The sequence below is a fragment of the Pezoporus wallicus genome, unplaced genomic scaffold, assembly GCF_028554395.1.
Source record: "Pezoporus wallicus isolate ANWC-B61680 ecotype Strahan unplaced genomic scaffold, APGP_CSIRO_Pwel_v1 contig_6484, whole genome shotgun sequence".
NCBI lineage: Eukaryota > Metazoa > Chordata > Aves > Psittaciformes > Psittacidae > Pezoporus > Pezoporus wallicus.
In genome coordinates, this window is record NW_026638903.1 from 1,929,041 (window position 1) to 1,945,306 (window position 16,266).

Below are 16,266 nucleotides of genomic sequence, written 5' to 3' on the forward strand. Positions count from 1 at the left end.
TCTTCAATTCCTTACCTTTGCCAAGAATACACAGCATAAAGGCAGCTCCCTGATTTCTAATGTTTATGCAAAAGCGCCCATTAAAATAAGAGCACAGCTAAAGTTAACGCCTCCTGGCTGGAGCTGGGCTTTGTGCCTCTGTATCTTCTGACTTTTTCCCATTTCTCTCAATTGCATGTATACATCTGCTCTGTACTTGTGTTTTTGTACAGGCGCAGAACACACTGCTCATCCTTTGTGAGAATGGCTTTGTTCTTCAGGTTCCTGTCCCGGTCCCTAATGAACATAATACAGCATCCACCTATCAACTAAAGAACCTGCCGATGCAGTACTTCCATTTTTATAGTATTAAATCCCGAATCAAGGTAAAGAAATCTCCTGTGATGGAATTTCATGTTCTTCATTGTGCCAGAAGACAGAACTATGCATAAACGTTTTTAGTCTCTGTATTCATCATAGGATTTTTTACTAAGCTTCTTAAAGGGGAAGGCCAGGTAGGGTCCATTTTTGGCTGAGTTTCAACATGTGAAATAAATTGTTATTTATCTATTCAAATAGAACGTACAACACACTGAGAACATGATGTGAATTTTGAATATAATTAGAAAATAACATTTGTGAAAAGGAAAAATAATACAGCAAATTAGTTCTCAAAATGTTTTCATTTGGTAATTTTCACAAGAAGTATGTTTCTTGTGCTTGATGTTAGCCCTGTATGAAATTCCTTTGAACAGTCATAAAACACACATGTGACCACATTGAGGCAAATGTGAAACATATATAATTTTTTTCAGCAATTTCTGTTTTTTTAAAATGTAATAATTTTAAAGGTGTGTGTTTTATTTCTATATGAGAACTAGCATTTTAGAAGGTCATCCCTGCTAGTGTTCCAGGTCAGGATGGATGGTGCTTTGAGGAACCTGGTCTAGTGGAAGATGTTCCTGCCCGTAGCAGGAGAGTTGGAACTGGATGATCTTTAAGGCCCCTTGCAACCCAAACCATTTTGTGATTCCATGACTCTATGTGGGACCAAAAGAAAAGAATTATGGCGGCTCTCAGCTAGTTTAATTTGTGAAATTAAAAAGCAAGCTGATGTTAAGTTCAGGAGTAGAAACCCAGTGAGCAGGCTGTCAGTCCCATGTTCAGTCCACCACAGTCCAACAGCCTCCCTCGTTCTGTTCTTAACTGTGATTTCTCTGGCTTCTCTATAAACTGCATTTAGAGGGAAAGACTTCTTGGGGATTCCCTCACAGAAAGAACCACAGAAATGATCACAAAGGTAGCATACATATATAAAGAAACAGTAAACGAATGCGCATGGAATTTTGTAGGGTTTGAGGGGGGGGTGGGGGGGCGGTTGCTTTTTTTAATTTTTTTTTAGGGGGGTTTTGTGGTATTTTTTTTGTGGTTTTTCTTTTTCAGTCAAAAGAAAAATATTTTTGGGAAACACTATAAATTTTAAAAATAGAAAAGGCTTCTACAGGGAGAAAGAATATTAATTGGTCTCCTTTTCTTCTAAGAATAGATCAGTAATTAATAAATCACAACATGGATATTTTGGATAAAATGTAAGGAAAGCCAGGCTGGATGAGGCTTTGAGCAACCTGGTCTAGTGGAGGGTGCCCCTGCCCATGACAGGGGGGTTGGAACGAGATAATCTTTAATATCCCTTCCAACCCAAACCATTCTATAATCATATGACTCTATGAAAGATTTCTAACAGTAAGGGTGGTGAAGCACTGAAATAGTTTGCATAGGCTATAGAGTTCGCATAGCATGAAATTTTTAGCAGATCAGTCCTAAGGTTCAGCTGATTCTGCTTTCAGGCAGAAGAATGCTCTTTTGAGATCCTTTCCAGACCTTTCTCTATGATTTTTCCATCTAATGTCTTCTTGGGAAGATCCTGTTCGAGAATGTTTGGTGTTTGTTAATGCTAAAGTAGGCATGAATGGAAAGGGGGTTTTAAAAGTTTTATACATCTGCAAATGTCTTCCCTTCATTTTTCAGAAGAACCAAAGTCTGTAACAGCTTCTTTCTTTCACTCTACATCAATGATGCTCTAGAACTTGGGAATCTGAGTTCAGCTTTCCAGTGTTTTACTGTCTTCTGGGCAGGCATAGGACAGGGCTTAGGAGTTCTGCAGAAGTAGTATGCTAGTAGTGGTTAATATTGGGAATAATCTCTTTGAGGAAATGCTGAAGTCTGCTTCTTATGCAGAATGGTTTCTGTTTCAAAGGGCCATGATTTTAAAATACTTTGGAGGAGGAAAATGGGGATGTTCCACTGGAGAATCTCATGAAATCTGGTTAATGTCTGCTTAGTTGATAGAAAACAGATTTCTCTAGATACTCAGTATATATAATGCCAGAACCAGCTTGGATTTCACCTATGAGACTCCTCTGGTCAATAGTGCATTGAGTGCCTTGTTTTTGTGTCTCTGTGTTTCTCTGCTTGTTGAAATAGCTGGAAGAAGAAATTGCACTGAGAGAGAAAAAAAAAGAGGAGAAGGAAAAAGCAAAACTTGAATGGATAAGGCAGCAACAGGAGATGGGAAACAAGATAGAAGAAGAAGCTGAAAAGGAACCCGAAGAAGAGCCATTGCCGTCTATCTACATACCAGAGGAACCCAGTCCCATCCTGTGTGGGTTTTATTCAGCACCAGGAAAATTTTGGCTTTCCTTGGTAAATCAATTTTTATTTCATGTTGGTAGGATTGCAAGATGTGGCAACCTTCTCTTCACATGTGGCTGACTTAGAAAACTGATTATTTGAAACCTGCCATTTCTAGGACATTGAATTCCCTTCATACTTAATAGATTCAGCGATCTTTATGAAGTAAACCCATAGTGTCATTCCAATTCAGATTGTTCAGTAAATTTCCTGTAGTTATGCTTCTTGGTGATGCCTGAATGGGCAAAAAGACTAAACTGTTCCCTAACAAATAGAAGGTAGAATTTTAACATATTGGTAGGCTGGCTTGTAATGCCAGTGATCACGATAGATTTTTCTCTGTGGGTAAATAGGGTCTCTAGATATTTGGAAGTAACATTTTCCAACCTATTGTAGCTCCTTAAGAAAGGAAGAATTACTGTGAAAATTGAATTTACATGATCAGTTGTTGTCCTGGGTTCAGCAGTAGCAGTCATTTTTCTCCTTCTTGGTAGCTGGTGCAGTGCAGTGTTTTGACTTTCAGCTCGGGAACAGAGCTGATAGTGATGTTTTGGTTTGGCCAAGGACTTTGTGAGCCTCATGCTCTGCCAGGGAGAAGGGGAAGCCGGGAGGAAGCAGAGACAGGACACCTGACCCAAACTGACCAAAGAGGTATTCCATACCACAGCACGTCATGCCCAGGATGTAACTGGGAGTTAGCCGGAAGGGCTGAGAGACTGCAGGGTTGGAGGAGGTATCGGTGGGAGCTTGGTCGGGCTTGGGGGGCGAGTTATCGGTCAGCGGGTGGTGAGGTGCTGTATTCTGTTCCCTTGTTATTTCCTTTATCATTATTATCATTGGTGGTAGCAGTAGTGATTTGTGTTATACCTTAGTTACTAAACTGTTCTTATCTCAACCCGTGGGAGTTGCATTTTTTTCGATTCTCCTCTCCGTCCCTCCGGGAGTAGGGGGAGGGAAAGAAGGGGGGGGGGTGAGTGAACGAATTACCTGACTGGGTTTAAACTACGACAGTTCTTTATGGCGCCCAATGTGGGGCACGAAGGGTTGAGATAACAACAGATCTGACCGGATTAATAGTCACTCGTCACAATGCTGATTTATTGGCTCTCAGAGTTGTTCTTGTTGATCTCACAGCTTCAGAATGTTGTAACTTACTTAGAGCCGGTATTTGCTGTGTTAGTGTTTATCAAGTGTGGGGCCTGGGCTAAGGTTCTTGTCTCACTGTGCTTTATGGCAATGGCTTGTAATACAGGCGGGCTCCAGCAGCAGGGCGGGACGGACGTGGCCGTGGACTTGTACCTGGCCGTCCGGCTGCTCTTCACCGTCCTGGTCCTCACCCTACTCTCCATCTTCGTGATGCTGCGGGGAGCCGAGGGGGAGCGGCCCCGGGAGCCGGCGGCAGCCGAACCGGCCCGGGAGAGCGGCCCCGGGAACCAAGCGGCGGCGGGAGCGGGGCCTGAGGCCGCGAGGGGACGGCTGCCGGTGGAGGAGGTCGGGGCGGTCTAGGAGAGGAAGGAGGCGGCTGCCGAGCAGACGGAGAAGGCGGTGGAGGAGCCGAGCCCCGCGGCCAAGCTAAGCCCGGTGCCCGAGCCCAGCCCCGCGGAGGAGCCGAGCCCCGCGGAGGAGCCCAGCCCCGCGACGGCCGAGAGCATTCCCCGGAAGCCGCCCGCCGAGCCCCAGGAGGATGCAGGAGACCACGCAGCACTTCCCAGCAAGGCAGAGGAGGATGAGCTGGACTCAGGAAAAGAGAAGCTGGTGGTGGGAGAGCCGGCAAGCACAGCAGCTACACCAGCCCCAGTGACAAGTACAGCAGCATCGTTAGAGAGTTCTGAAGGTTTTGAATGGCCTTTGGGTACCCTTGGGACCTGCCTGCTGATTGTGATGGGGATCAGCATGTTGGCACACACACAGACTGTGTTCTACCCACAACCATTTTGTCTGATCTCAAAAGTTAAGCAGAGTCAGGTTTGGGTCTTGTCTGGGGTTAGAAAAGGATGTAGGAGGACCAGGAGATTTTCCCCAAGGCTGGACAGTCATGAGTGGCAGGGTGTGTGTGACAGTATGGGCAAGTATCTAGTCCACTGGGCCCCTCCAGTGCTTTGGAAGCGTCGGAGATGGAAGGCAGCTGTATGGAGTCCCCAGCAACAAGCTGCAGAGACTGCTGAAGGGGACAGTGAATTATTTTAAGCCTGGTGGGCCCATGGCACTTCAGGCCATCAGAGCAGAGATGCAACACAGAGATGGACTCATGATCGAGGGGTGGACCTAGCAATGGACACTATTGCCCAGATTATTCACGAGTGTGAACACTGCACACAGTCTCTCCTGCTCTGGAAGACTGTTACAAGAGATGGAGCCTGACATCATGGACCAGATGGACTCAGCAGCTTTATAGGGACTGGTCCATGCACTAAGATAAGAGTGCACTGAGATAAGAGTGATGGTATATTGAAAATGTGGGATCTGAGCATGACGTGAATGGTATGGAATAAGGGGTGGATAATGTCCTGGGTTCAGCAGTAGCAGTCATTTTTCTCCTTCTTGGTAGCTGGTGCAGTGCAGTGTTTTGACTTTCAGCTCGGGAACAGAGCTGATAGTGATGTTTTGGTTTGGCCAAGGACTTTGTGAGCCTCATGCTCTGCCAGGGAGGAGGGGAAGCCGGGAGGAAGCAGAGACAGGACACCTGACCCAAACTGACCAAAGAGGTATTCCATACCACAGCACGTCATGCCCAGGATGTAACTGGGAGTTAGCCAGAAGGGCTGGGAGACTGCAGGGTTGGAGGAGGTATCGGTCGGAGCTTGGTTGGGCCTGGGGGGCGAGTTATCGGTCAGCGGGTGGTGAGGTGCTGTATTCTGTTCCCTTGTTATTTCCTTTATCATTATTATCATTGGTGGTAGCAGTAGTGATTTGTGTTATACCTTAGTTACTAAACTGCTCTTATCTCAACCCGTGGGAGTTGCATTCTTTTCGATTCTCCTCTCCGTCCCTCCGGGAGTAGGGGGAGGGAAAGAAGGGGGGGGGTGAGTGAACGAGTTACCTGACTGGGTTTAAACTACGACAGTTGTGCAGTGTTCTTTTGTTACCATTTCTTTGTGGTCCTTTTCTTCTTCAGGGTGGGTATGACTCAGGGTTCCTCTATCATTGTGAATTCTCACATGATGACCAAGAAGACCCTGAAGATAGGAAAGATGAACCCTTTGAAGTGATTCCTATGGAGGACACCGACAACAATCCCATCCACCAAATCTTCTTCTGGTAAAATATTGTAGTGCAACAGCTTTGTGATAAAGCTTGATGAAGTTGAACTTAGAAGGGAGGAGGGTACACTGCTTTGTCACTTTTTTAATTGTGGCTTAACTCTAGTATGCAGGAACTTTCTCTGTTTTTTCAGGCAATAAGTTTCACTTAAAATTCCTAATGGACACAGTGAGCACTGTGTCTGACAGAATAATTTAAAAAGCCCTTCAGAGATGCAAACATCCGATTTCTAAGTATTGATTAGGACTCAAACATCCTGGATTGTAGAACTCCAGGAGAACCATTAGAAGTCTCTGCAAACTGTGATCACCAGAAGAGCAATTCTTTTTTGTGGTTAGCAAAGAGAGGACAAAGTCCTCCCTTGAGGAGAACAAGGAGGTATCAGTCCATCTCTCCTGTGCAAAGAATACACTGTGAACTGTACAGATGAAAAGGCTGAACAATTTTCAGACTCCAGTGTTAAGTTGCCTGTAAGGCTAGGCATATTCTCTATCTAAGGAGGTAGGTTTAGTTCAGGCTTTAATCTACAGCTGGCTGCATTCATCACCATCTCTAGTGGATGGAGAGCAGGGGGGGAAATCTGCTTTTCTAGCTCTGAACCTGGTGTCTGCTACCCTGCCCAATTCAGGGCTGAGATCAGTTCCACGGTACCCAGCAAGTGCTGGAACATTCCAGAGCACTCAGCTGGAAAACAAATTCATAGTTGTATCATACATACTTGAAATGATCCAAATATTTTCCTCCTAGCTTACAAACTTGGGAAAGCTATATTTACTAAGCTAGATTAGCTCTTTTCAAGTTTCATGTTTTGGGCTGTGTCCTCACTTGTTATGTTGCTTATTTGACAGTACCAGCGGAGTATGGATGTTCTGTGGGATGCAGAATGGCTCACTGCGTGCTTATTCTCTCCAAGATAAAGACATCTCAGCAGATACCCTGAAGGAATACTGGTCCTTCAGTGTACATGACAATGATTATGGTCAAATCCAGGGAATCTGTTCTAGTTATGATGATAGGTTTCTGATTACCTGCGGTGGAGATGGAAACATTTTTACTTTTGACATCTTGTCTCGAGAGGATGTTCAGAAAGAGCTAAAAGCCAAAATCCCCTCTCCTAGGGTAAGTCGATACCCTCTTTCACAGAATTAGGCCTATTTACTGTGAAAATACTCCAGATAGATAGGCAAAATGTAGTTATTTGGCATCATATATGTTTCATAGTGAAAGCTGAGGTTTCCCAGTTTAGAAGAGTACCTCTTGCAAAACATTCCCTAATAAACAGGTACTATGACTGCATTCTGCCTTCCTGATGTTTTGTGGTTTTCTCCAAATAAACATAGCATGTGTTATTCAAATGTAATATTCTACTAATCTTTTCCTACTCAAAGGTGTATTCATGCACATTCCTAGACTGAAAGAACCACAAGAGTCTGTCATACTTAATACTTGTCTTGCATTTAACTCCAATAAAGTATGTTAGGGTGGTGAAGCACTGGAATGGGTTACCCAGGGAGGCTGTGAATCCTCCATCCCTGGCAGTGTTCAAGACGAGGTTGGACGAGGCCTTGGGTGATATGATTTAGTGTAAGGTGTCCCTGCCCATGGCAGGGGGGTTGGAACTAGATGATCTTAAGGTCCTTTCCAACCCTAACTATTCTATGATTCTATGATTCTGCTCTGGCTGGGGATTCTATAAATAATCGTAGAGTCATAGTATCATAGAATCAACTAGGTTGGAAAAGACCTTTAAGACCATCAAGTCCAACCGTTACCCCAGGATTGCCAAAATAATGTTGGAGAATACCAAATGTGTAGTTTCTCAGAGCATCTAGTTGGATCTGCAAGCTGGATTTTTAAAATCTGCAAAATAGCACAGCATGATGCCAATCCTGTTGCTCTACCACTCTTGGACAGCATTAGTAGTAATCATTCTACAGGTGTTCTGTATTTAATGTAGAGCTCATCACCTTTAGCATGTTTGAACAGATGACACTGGAACTCAGTAACAGTCCTACTGATATTACACAAGAAGAGAGTGCTGCCAACTCCATCACTGAAAATGTTCAGATGTTATTGAATTTTTAAAAAATCTCTTCAGTGCCTGAATTAAGCAAATATAACTTGAAAGAAGCAGTGAGGCCTCTTGAGTAAGGAAGTGCTATCATGCACAACGAATTTTCAAATAGAAATAGAAATTCACTACAGTTTAAAAATCCTGAAAGTGTCAACATAAAACAAATTCAACTCTGAATATTTTTAATATTAGTTAGTAACTACATTTTCAAAGTTGCTTGTTGAGGGAGGCTGGGGAAATTGTAATTTTGGTCATTTAGTTAAATTGTTCGTGACTGGTTGGAATTCTTTACCAGTATCACAAGAACTTTTAGTGCTAAGAAGAGACTCAAAATTGTTTTCTTAAACTAAGTGAATGATTGGAACCTATGATATCAGACCCTCTAGCTCTAGTATTACAAATAGTGATTAATAGACAATTATAAAGCCTATATATAGTTTTATCATTTTGAGTATGTCAGTAGCTTTATATAAAGATCTTAATGGACAATTTCTATTGTTCAGGCTAGCAACATTGCTTAAAGACCATCCTAATAGTTTTTCTATTATCAAAGTATCTTAAATATCTATTCTAGTTTTCAGTCGTGGAAGATTTTAAAAATTCCATCTTCATTAAGCTTAATGAGATTCTTAAAGAATCAAATACAAATCCTCTGAAACTGATAGAGTTAAATTACAGATCAGTTTAAGATGACTGTATTCACTGTAGGGTGATAGGCCCCCCTCCTTTTCTAGAGCATGACTGCCTAGGGAAACAAGGTTTGTGTGACTGCAGCATCCAACCATCTGTCATTCTTCACAGCTAATAATTGTGAACCCATTATGCAGTCAGCAGAAGCAAAACAGAATAATTACACATATAACTTGGAATTAGCCCAGGATATGTTGTCTCTTGTCAACGTGGCAGTGAGGGGAGACAAGAGAATTGAGTTTGGAGGATAAAGAACTAAAGACGTTAGTGAAGTTAGGACAAGAAATGTAATGGTTAATGTTGATAGTAAGGAAGTAGGATTTGTGTTCTTTGTCTCTAAGAATTATGCTGCATTAGTTCCTTTACATATAAACCAACTGGATTGCTTTTTCTTCTTGAAACATTAAAATCTGATATTTAAGGCTTATATAAAAATATTGTTCATAAGGGTTTATTTTGTTTTTTTTGAGAAGCAATGGGAGTTCTGTCTTAATGTTTGTAAAAGCTTTATTGTCTGTTGAAACTATTACTGCTTGTTTAAAGGCAAACCAACGCTTTTATTTCAGAGTGGTCTTGAGAAGGAGAAGGCTGCTGAAGACATTGAAGATCCTAATACCTACAAGTAAGAGATTCTTTGATAATGATAAAAAAGATTTTCAAGTGTTGGTAGCTCTTTCTTCAGACCACATACTTCTTTTTGCCTCCCAACAGAAGTTGATCACGCTGAATTTGGGTCATTTCCTTGTTAACGCACAAAGTTTTTTCAGCCTTTCCATTAATTTAATTTACTTTTCTGTGGTAGTAATACAAATACAGTACTCTGAGAATTTCTTAACTTCAGAGACAAAGAAAAGGTCAAGGTCAAAGCCCCTGGATGTCAGGAGTGTGCAAATACACAGGAAAAAGATTCTTTTCTAAGTTACCTTAAGAACCATTGAGTTCATTGGGAGTTTAAGGCTGTATCTTTCTTCTCTTCTACTGCAATAACACCATGTGCTTTATCATGCATTTTCAGCATTGAGGAAGTCAAACAGAGAAAGGAGTATGACCGGAAAATGAAGGAAGTTGAAGAGAAAAAGCAAAAGAAAAGAGAGAAGTTAATTGCACTGAGGCACGAGTTTCTTCTTCTTCTTCAAAAGAATCAGAAGTTGCCCAAGCACATGCAACTGCACAGAGAGGTACATCTGGTTTATACAAAGTTCATTTACCTTTACAGGTACCTTCTTCTAAAATGTTGCTACCCGATGTGTTGGAGCGAAAGGTGTCCAACCCTTTGGATTATGGTAGTTCTGTGAATATATATGTCATGATTTAAGCCCAGCCTGTCACTCAGAAACCATGCAGCTGTCAGCTCCACACCGCCCCCCCCCTTCCTCCCCCTGCTCCTGCAGGGACGGGGAGGAGAATCAAAAGAATGTAACTCCCACGGGTTGAGATAAGAGCAGTCCAGTAACTAAGGTATAACACAAACCACTACTGCTACCACCAATAATAATAATGATAAGGGAAATAACAAGGGAAGAGAATACAACACCTCACCACCCACTGACCGACACCCAGCCCGACCAAGCAGTGATCTAACCCTTTTGGATAACTGCCCCTAGTTTATATAGTGGGCATGATGTGCTGTGGTATGGAATACCCCTTTGGCTAGTTTGGGACAGGTGTCCTGTCTCTGGTTCCTCCTGGCTTCCCCTCCTCCCTGGCAGAGCATGAGACTCAGAAAGTCCTTGGTCAGAATAAACATTACTGAGCAACAACTAAAAACATCAGTGTTATCAGCACTGTTCCCATGTTGAAAGTCAAAAACACAGCACTGCACCAGCTACTAAGAAGGAGAAAAATGACTGCTACTGCTGAACCCAGGACAGTATCATTTGCTGGGACTTCTGAATCACAGCTGAGGATTTGTGCCATTTAAGCATGTGGGAAAAATGTGGTTCTCTCTGAAGATCCTAATAGCTCCTGAAACAAAGGATTGTGTTGATGGGTGTGGAACTCTGGCACCTGGACAAAAATATTTATTACCAAAACCCAGTAGCCAGGGTAACGTGATACTGGGTTTTTTGCCTTTCTGCAGCAGTTTGAGATGGACCGTAAGATCTTTGAGGAGCTGGATAGGCAGACAGCACAGAGAATCCAGTTAGTGCAAAATGAGCTAGCTTGGGAACATGAGAAACACTCAATTGGACTGCAGAAACTACAAAATCAGTGAGTACCACTTTTCTTCTAATTCTCCTTCTGACTTTTCACAGGGCTTATCATTTACAAAGTTGTACCTGCCACAAGGAAAAAGAATGTGATGTATTTTCCTCATATAGTTAATATTTCTTCTGTTTTGATCCTGTTCTCTTTTTACTTGGAACATACTCAAGACTATATATTGATATTTGGGTTTACTTACTACTTTTGAATCTTTGGTAAAATTTCAAATATTCAGATCAAGAAAGTAGCTTCATTCTGATTTACTTCTACGTTAAGGAAGCTGGGGTTGGGGTTTTAAGACTAAGTGTGCCTGGGGTTTGGCAGTAATTTCACCAAGAACCAAGAACTCTTACTGAAACTTTGAAGAACAACATGTGAACCTGTTTTTCAGGCACGTTGCATGTCTGTCAGATATTTTAGTGTTATTGCTAACACAGTGCTCCCTATACAATTTAGAGTTCTAAAATGAAATTCTTCAAAAACACAAGTTTAAGTTTGGAATACATTTTGGGTTGATCTTCTTAAATCTAAGTATATAGCAAAAGATGAATGTGTAAAAATATATACACAATACACAATACAAACCCCCACCTTACGCACACAGATTGTATGACTGGGAAAGAGACTTCATTAAAGCCATGTTTTTAATCGGTCCTTAATGGAACATAAAAGACATTCTCATGAAGAATCAGGTGTAAGTTTATATATTAGAAGAGGTGTTAATTCTTGAGCATCTCCATTCCTAGACTGGATAAAAGTAAATAGATAGTGTCAGATGTCATAGAATCATAGAATCATAGGTTAGGGTTGGAAAGGACCTTAAGGTCATCCAGTTCCAACCCCCCTGCCATGGGCAGGAACACTTCACTCTAAACCATGTCATCCAAAGCTCTGTCCAACCTGGCCTTGAACGCTGCCAGGGACGGAGCACTTAACACTCTCTGGGCAACCTGTTCCAGTGCCTCACTACCCTCACAGTAGAGAACTTCTTCCTTATATCTAATCTGAACGTCCCCTGTTTAAGTTTTAACCCATTACCCCTTGTCCTGCTACTACAGTCCCTAATGAAGAGTCCCTCCCCAGCATCCCTATAGGCCCCCTTCAGATACTGGAAGGCTGCTATGAGGTCTCCACACAGCTTCTCTTCTCCAGGCTGAACAGCCCCAGCTTCCTCAGCCTGTCTTCATACGGGAGGTGCTCCAGCTCCCTGATAATCCTTGTCATGCTATTACTTACTGACTTGTGAATTTACATGTAATGATTGTACGCACAGGAAGTAAGCTACGTTATTCACCTCCTTTTGGTCAAGGCAAAATGGTAGGTTGTGCCTACTGACATCAGATGGCTTTGTCTTTTCAGGTTTCGGGACTCACTTGAATTTGACACTGTTGTTGTTCATGCTATTCAAAGCAATCACCAAATTTCCACCTACAGACTTCTAGTAATGTCTCATAAGTACTACCAAGGTAAAGAACGTCCATCTTGGAAGAGGACAGTACTCAAACAGGCATGGAAACAACCAGAAAAGAAGCAGATCAACATAGGGTCAAGGCGTATGTATAGAGCTAATAATGACCATTTAAATCTTATCAGCAATATGGTTTCTGTCTCTCATCTAAATTTGTTTTCCTGAGTCCAAGCTAAAGATATTTTAATTTCTTTAGGTATAAGTAAAGAAATTATAACTGTGGCATCTTTTTTCAGTACCCACATACTTAGTAACACACATACATAGTTTTCAATGTTTAGGACAATGTCAGCGATTGTTTGTCAATGCCATGGGTAGAATGTGACCAAGTCAAGTAAAAGAACCCAGATATTTTCAGAGCATCCACCACACTGGAACTATTCTAATTGACACCAGCTCTACAGGAGCTGTCCCAGGGTGGGTCTAACTAATTGGGACTGCACTGTGCTGCATGGTATTTATATCTCCACTTGGTTATTTTTTGGTCCAGGTACTACAATTGCTGAGGGTGAGGAAGAAATTGTGGAGATCACAGAGGTCCAAAAGCCAACAACCCATTATATAGAAAGCAGACGTGAGAAAGTCAGAAGATCTGTTGAGAAATCTGACAAGGTGAAGGCTAAGATCATGAAGAGGAAAGCAGAATGGGAGGAATTGTGAGTCTTGAACTAGACTCTGCCCTTTTAGTTCTGCTTCTTGTCTGAGGTCAAGTAATGCTATTTAACTGTCACATGGCACTGTAATCTCTCTCCCTAGTTTTTTGTCTTCCTAATGATTGTAATTAAAATAGATGAGTTTTCATATATCCCTGAGTCTTAAGAGACTCAGACTCAAGACTAAAAGTCTCAAGAGACTTCTAGTTAGTTTCCCTGGTTATTCTGAAATATTTAGTATCTTGGATTCAGCTAGGTACCTGCATCTTCAAATAGGGTGTGAAAAGATGTCTAAATCGATCATGACCGAGGTACACTTAGGCCATTACAGTCAACTCTTGGTTAACCCTGCTAGCACCACATAGAGCAGATGCTGTAAGAGCTGTGTTAGATCAGTTGTACTAACATCACAGCCATTATGTGTCTGTGATGCTCCATGCTGGTCTTTATCTTGAGAGGCGAGAAAGGTGGACAATGCATCTTTGAATGCTCATAGAAATACAGAAGTTTTTCATTAGGAACAGGGAATGGGACTAATGTAGAGTCAGAATACAAGACTTTTAAGGTTATTCTTTAACAATATAGAGTAGGATCAGGTATTCTGTGCTACAGGCTGGTGGAGTGTTAACACACAGCTCCCTGAGATTAAGAGCAGCATGTACTCACCAACCCCAGAACTCAGTGTAAAGATTTAACCTGTCCCATGGCAGCATTTTGTTGTAAGAGTTCTTGGGTGGAAAAAAAATAATCTGAGGTTTTCATTCAAATGTGCAAGGATATTCTTCCCAAAGTAGCTGTTTTCTTCTGAAAGAGGCTGTGTGATTCCTGATCCCTAGCTTGCCTCCATAGCGTTGTTGCATAAATCAGAAAGTATGAAAAGACCCGGTTTGTTTACCTGTATGCTTTCCGTCTGAAAGTAAAGCTTTGGTTTGTACCTACCAGATACAAGAGCAAACCTAGTGATAACTATGAGAATCCCAAAGATGTTGAGGAGATCAAAGCAGCACAGGAAAATATAGGCTATTATAAGCTGAAGTCTGCCCCTAACTACAGAGTCACTGAACAAGAGATTATGAACATTGAGAAGAAAGTGACACAGCTTACATCCCTGGAAGTGTTGGTATGTAGACTGATGCAGTGGTATGTATGTTTCCCCCTTCTGTGGGGAGGGAGGGTAGTGTATTAGTCACTGAAGAATTTTTTTTGAAAGGAAATCAAAGTGGATATGAGAAAAGTCCTTGAAGCCAGCTTTAGTTACAAATTGGCCTTTCTCTTGTGAACTGCTGGAACTTCACCAAACTCAAACCTGCATTGACCCAGGATAACTCTCAGCTAGCTCTTTACTTCAGCAGGAGCATCCGTCTTTTTGAATTCTTCAAAAAGTCTTATAATCTAGTAACCGATATGCTTTCCCTAAAACTCTGACTTAACCCTTGCCATGAAATACTTCTACAAGGATGTGAGCAAGGACAGGTGTTTCTAGTGTGGCTTCTCCATATTTGCACTTTGGAAATTACTCTTTCTGGGTACTGAGCATTGGAATCTTCCTGAGAAAGCAGGTCTTTTGGAACCACCTTTCTGCACCAGGACTCCTACAGCTACTACATGTCTTTTAGCCACAAAGACACAAGAGGCTCAAATGTGCAATATCTTTGTTTCTTTCTTCATAAATTTTTTCCCTCATCTTTCTTCTCATAGGAACTGTTTTTCATTTTATTTGACTGGAGTCAAAAATAGTGACAAATTTCTTTAGCTGAAAGAACAATGAAGAAATATATCTATTGAACTTGGAATCACAGAATCATAGAATCGTTAGGGTTGGAAAGGACCTTAAGATCATCTAGTTCCAACCCCCTGCCGTGGGCAGGGACACCCCGCGCTAAATCATATCACCCAAGGCCTCGTCCAACCTGGCCTTGAACACCGCCAGGGATGGAGCATTCACAACCTCCCTGGGCAACCCATTCCAGTGCCTCACCACCCTAACAGGAAAGAATTTCCTCCTTATATCCAACCTAAACTTCCCCTGTTTAAGTTTTAACCCGTTACCCCTTGTCCTGTTACTACAGTCTTTAATGAAGAGTCCCTCTCCAGCATCCCTATAGGCCCCCTTCAGATACTGGAAGGCTGCTATGAGGTCTCCACGCAGCCTTCTCTTCTCCAGGCTGAACAGCTCCAACTTTCTCAGCCTGTCTTCATACGGGAGGTGCTCCAGTCCCCTGATCATCCTCGTGGCCCTCCTCTGGACTTGTTCCAACAGTTCCATGTCCTTTTTATGTTGAGGACACCAGAACTGCACACAATACTCCAGGTGAGGTCTCAGAAGAGCAGAGTAGAGGGGCAGGATCACCTCCTTCGACCTGCTGGTCATGCTCCTTTTGATGCAGCCCAGGATACGGTTGGCTTTCTGGGCTGCAAGCACACCCTGCCCCCTCATGTTCATTTTCTCATCAACCAGCACCCCAAGTCCTTCTCCCCAGGGCTGCTCTGAATCTCTTCTCTGCCCAACCTGTACCTGTGCCTGAACTATCTAATTGCTTTTTGGTAGGAAGACCTATTTTCTGCCCTGCTTACTGACATGCTTACTGAGGAGCACCTTCATTGCATGGTTTCTCTGTTTTTTAGAGAAGTGTAAGTTATACTCTCAATAGCCCTAAATCTTTTCCAGTCTTAACCTCATGAACTATTGCCTAATCTCGGGCACCGTCTAGGCTGGGTCACTTTGGTAGCAAAGTCTAAGTGTTACAGAAACAATGCTATAGTCTTGGGGATTTGTTGGATCATTTTAATCTCATGCTTGGGCTCCAGTACTTCACTATAGTGCTTATGTTAACAGATACCCAGTCGAATGCTTTGCACAGGTCCAGATAGATGGTGTTGACTCCTCTGCCGCTATCCATCAGTTCTGTAGCCCCATCATAGAAGGCCACTGCATTGTTCAGTCATGATTTGCCCTTCCATGCAACACCTTCCATGTTGGCTGTCACCAACCGCCTTGTTGTTTTTCATGTGCCCTAGCATTGTTTGCAGGAGAATATGATCCTGTGACACACAGAGGTGAGACTGACTGGTCTGTAGTTCCCTTGGTCTTCCATTTTCCCCTTCTTGAAAATAGGGGTTATATTTCCCTTTTTCCAGTCATTGGGAACTTCACCTGACTGCCATGATTTCTCAAATATGATGGCCAGCGGCTTAGCAACTTCATTTGCCAGCTCCTTCAGGACCCATGGATGGATTTCATCAGG

General features: G+C 42.5%; 2 protein-coding genes across 2 annotated transcripts in view; both read left to right on the plus strand.

Annotated features, from left to right (window-relative positions):
• LOC130601185 (protein NYNRIN-like) overlaps nt 1–16,266 on the plus strand; it is a 216,194-nt gene that overhangs the window by 141,185 nt on the left and 58,743 nt on the right. The window lies entirely within an intron of this gene.
• The window catches only part of CFAP44 (cilia and flagella associated protein 44), a 48,985-nt gene that overhangs the window by 20,823 nt on the left and 11,896 nt on the right, over nt 1–16,266 (plus strand). Inside the window, exons 15-24 of the mRNA XM_057413078.1 lie at nt 213–365; nt 2,464–2,682; nt 5,786–5,928; nt 6,780–7,050; nt 9,262–9,317; nt 9,711–9,873; nt 10,776–10,906; nt 12,260–12,453; nt 12,859–13,024; nt 13,964–14,141. Of these exons, the coding sequence (XP_057269061.1) occupies nt 213–365; nt 2,464–2,682; nt 5,786–5,928; nt 6,780–7,050; nt 9,262–9,317; nt 9,711–9,873; nt 10,776–10,906; nt 12,260–12,453; nt 12,859–13,024; nt 13,964–14,141 (1,674 nt within the window). The remainder of the gene's footprint in view (nt 1–212; nt 366–2,463; nt 2,683–5,785; nt 5,929–6,779; nt 7,051–9,261; nt 9,318–9,710; nt 9,874–10,775; nt 10,907–12,259; nt 12,454–12,858; nt 13,025–13,963; nt 14,142–16,266) is intronic.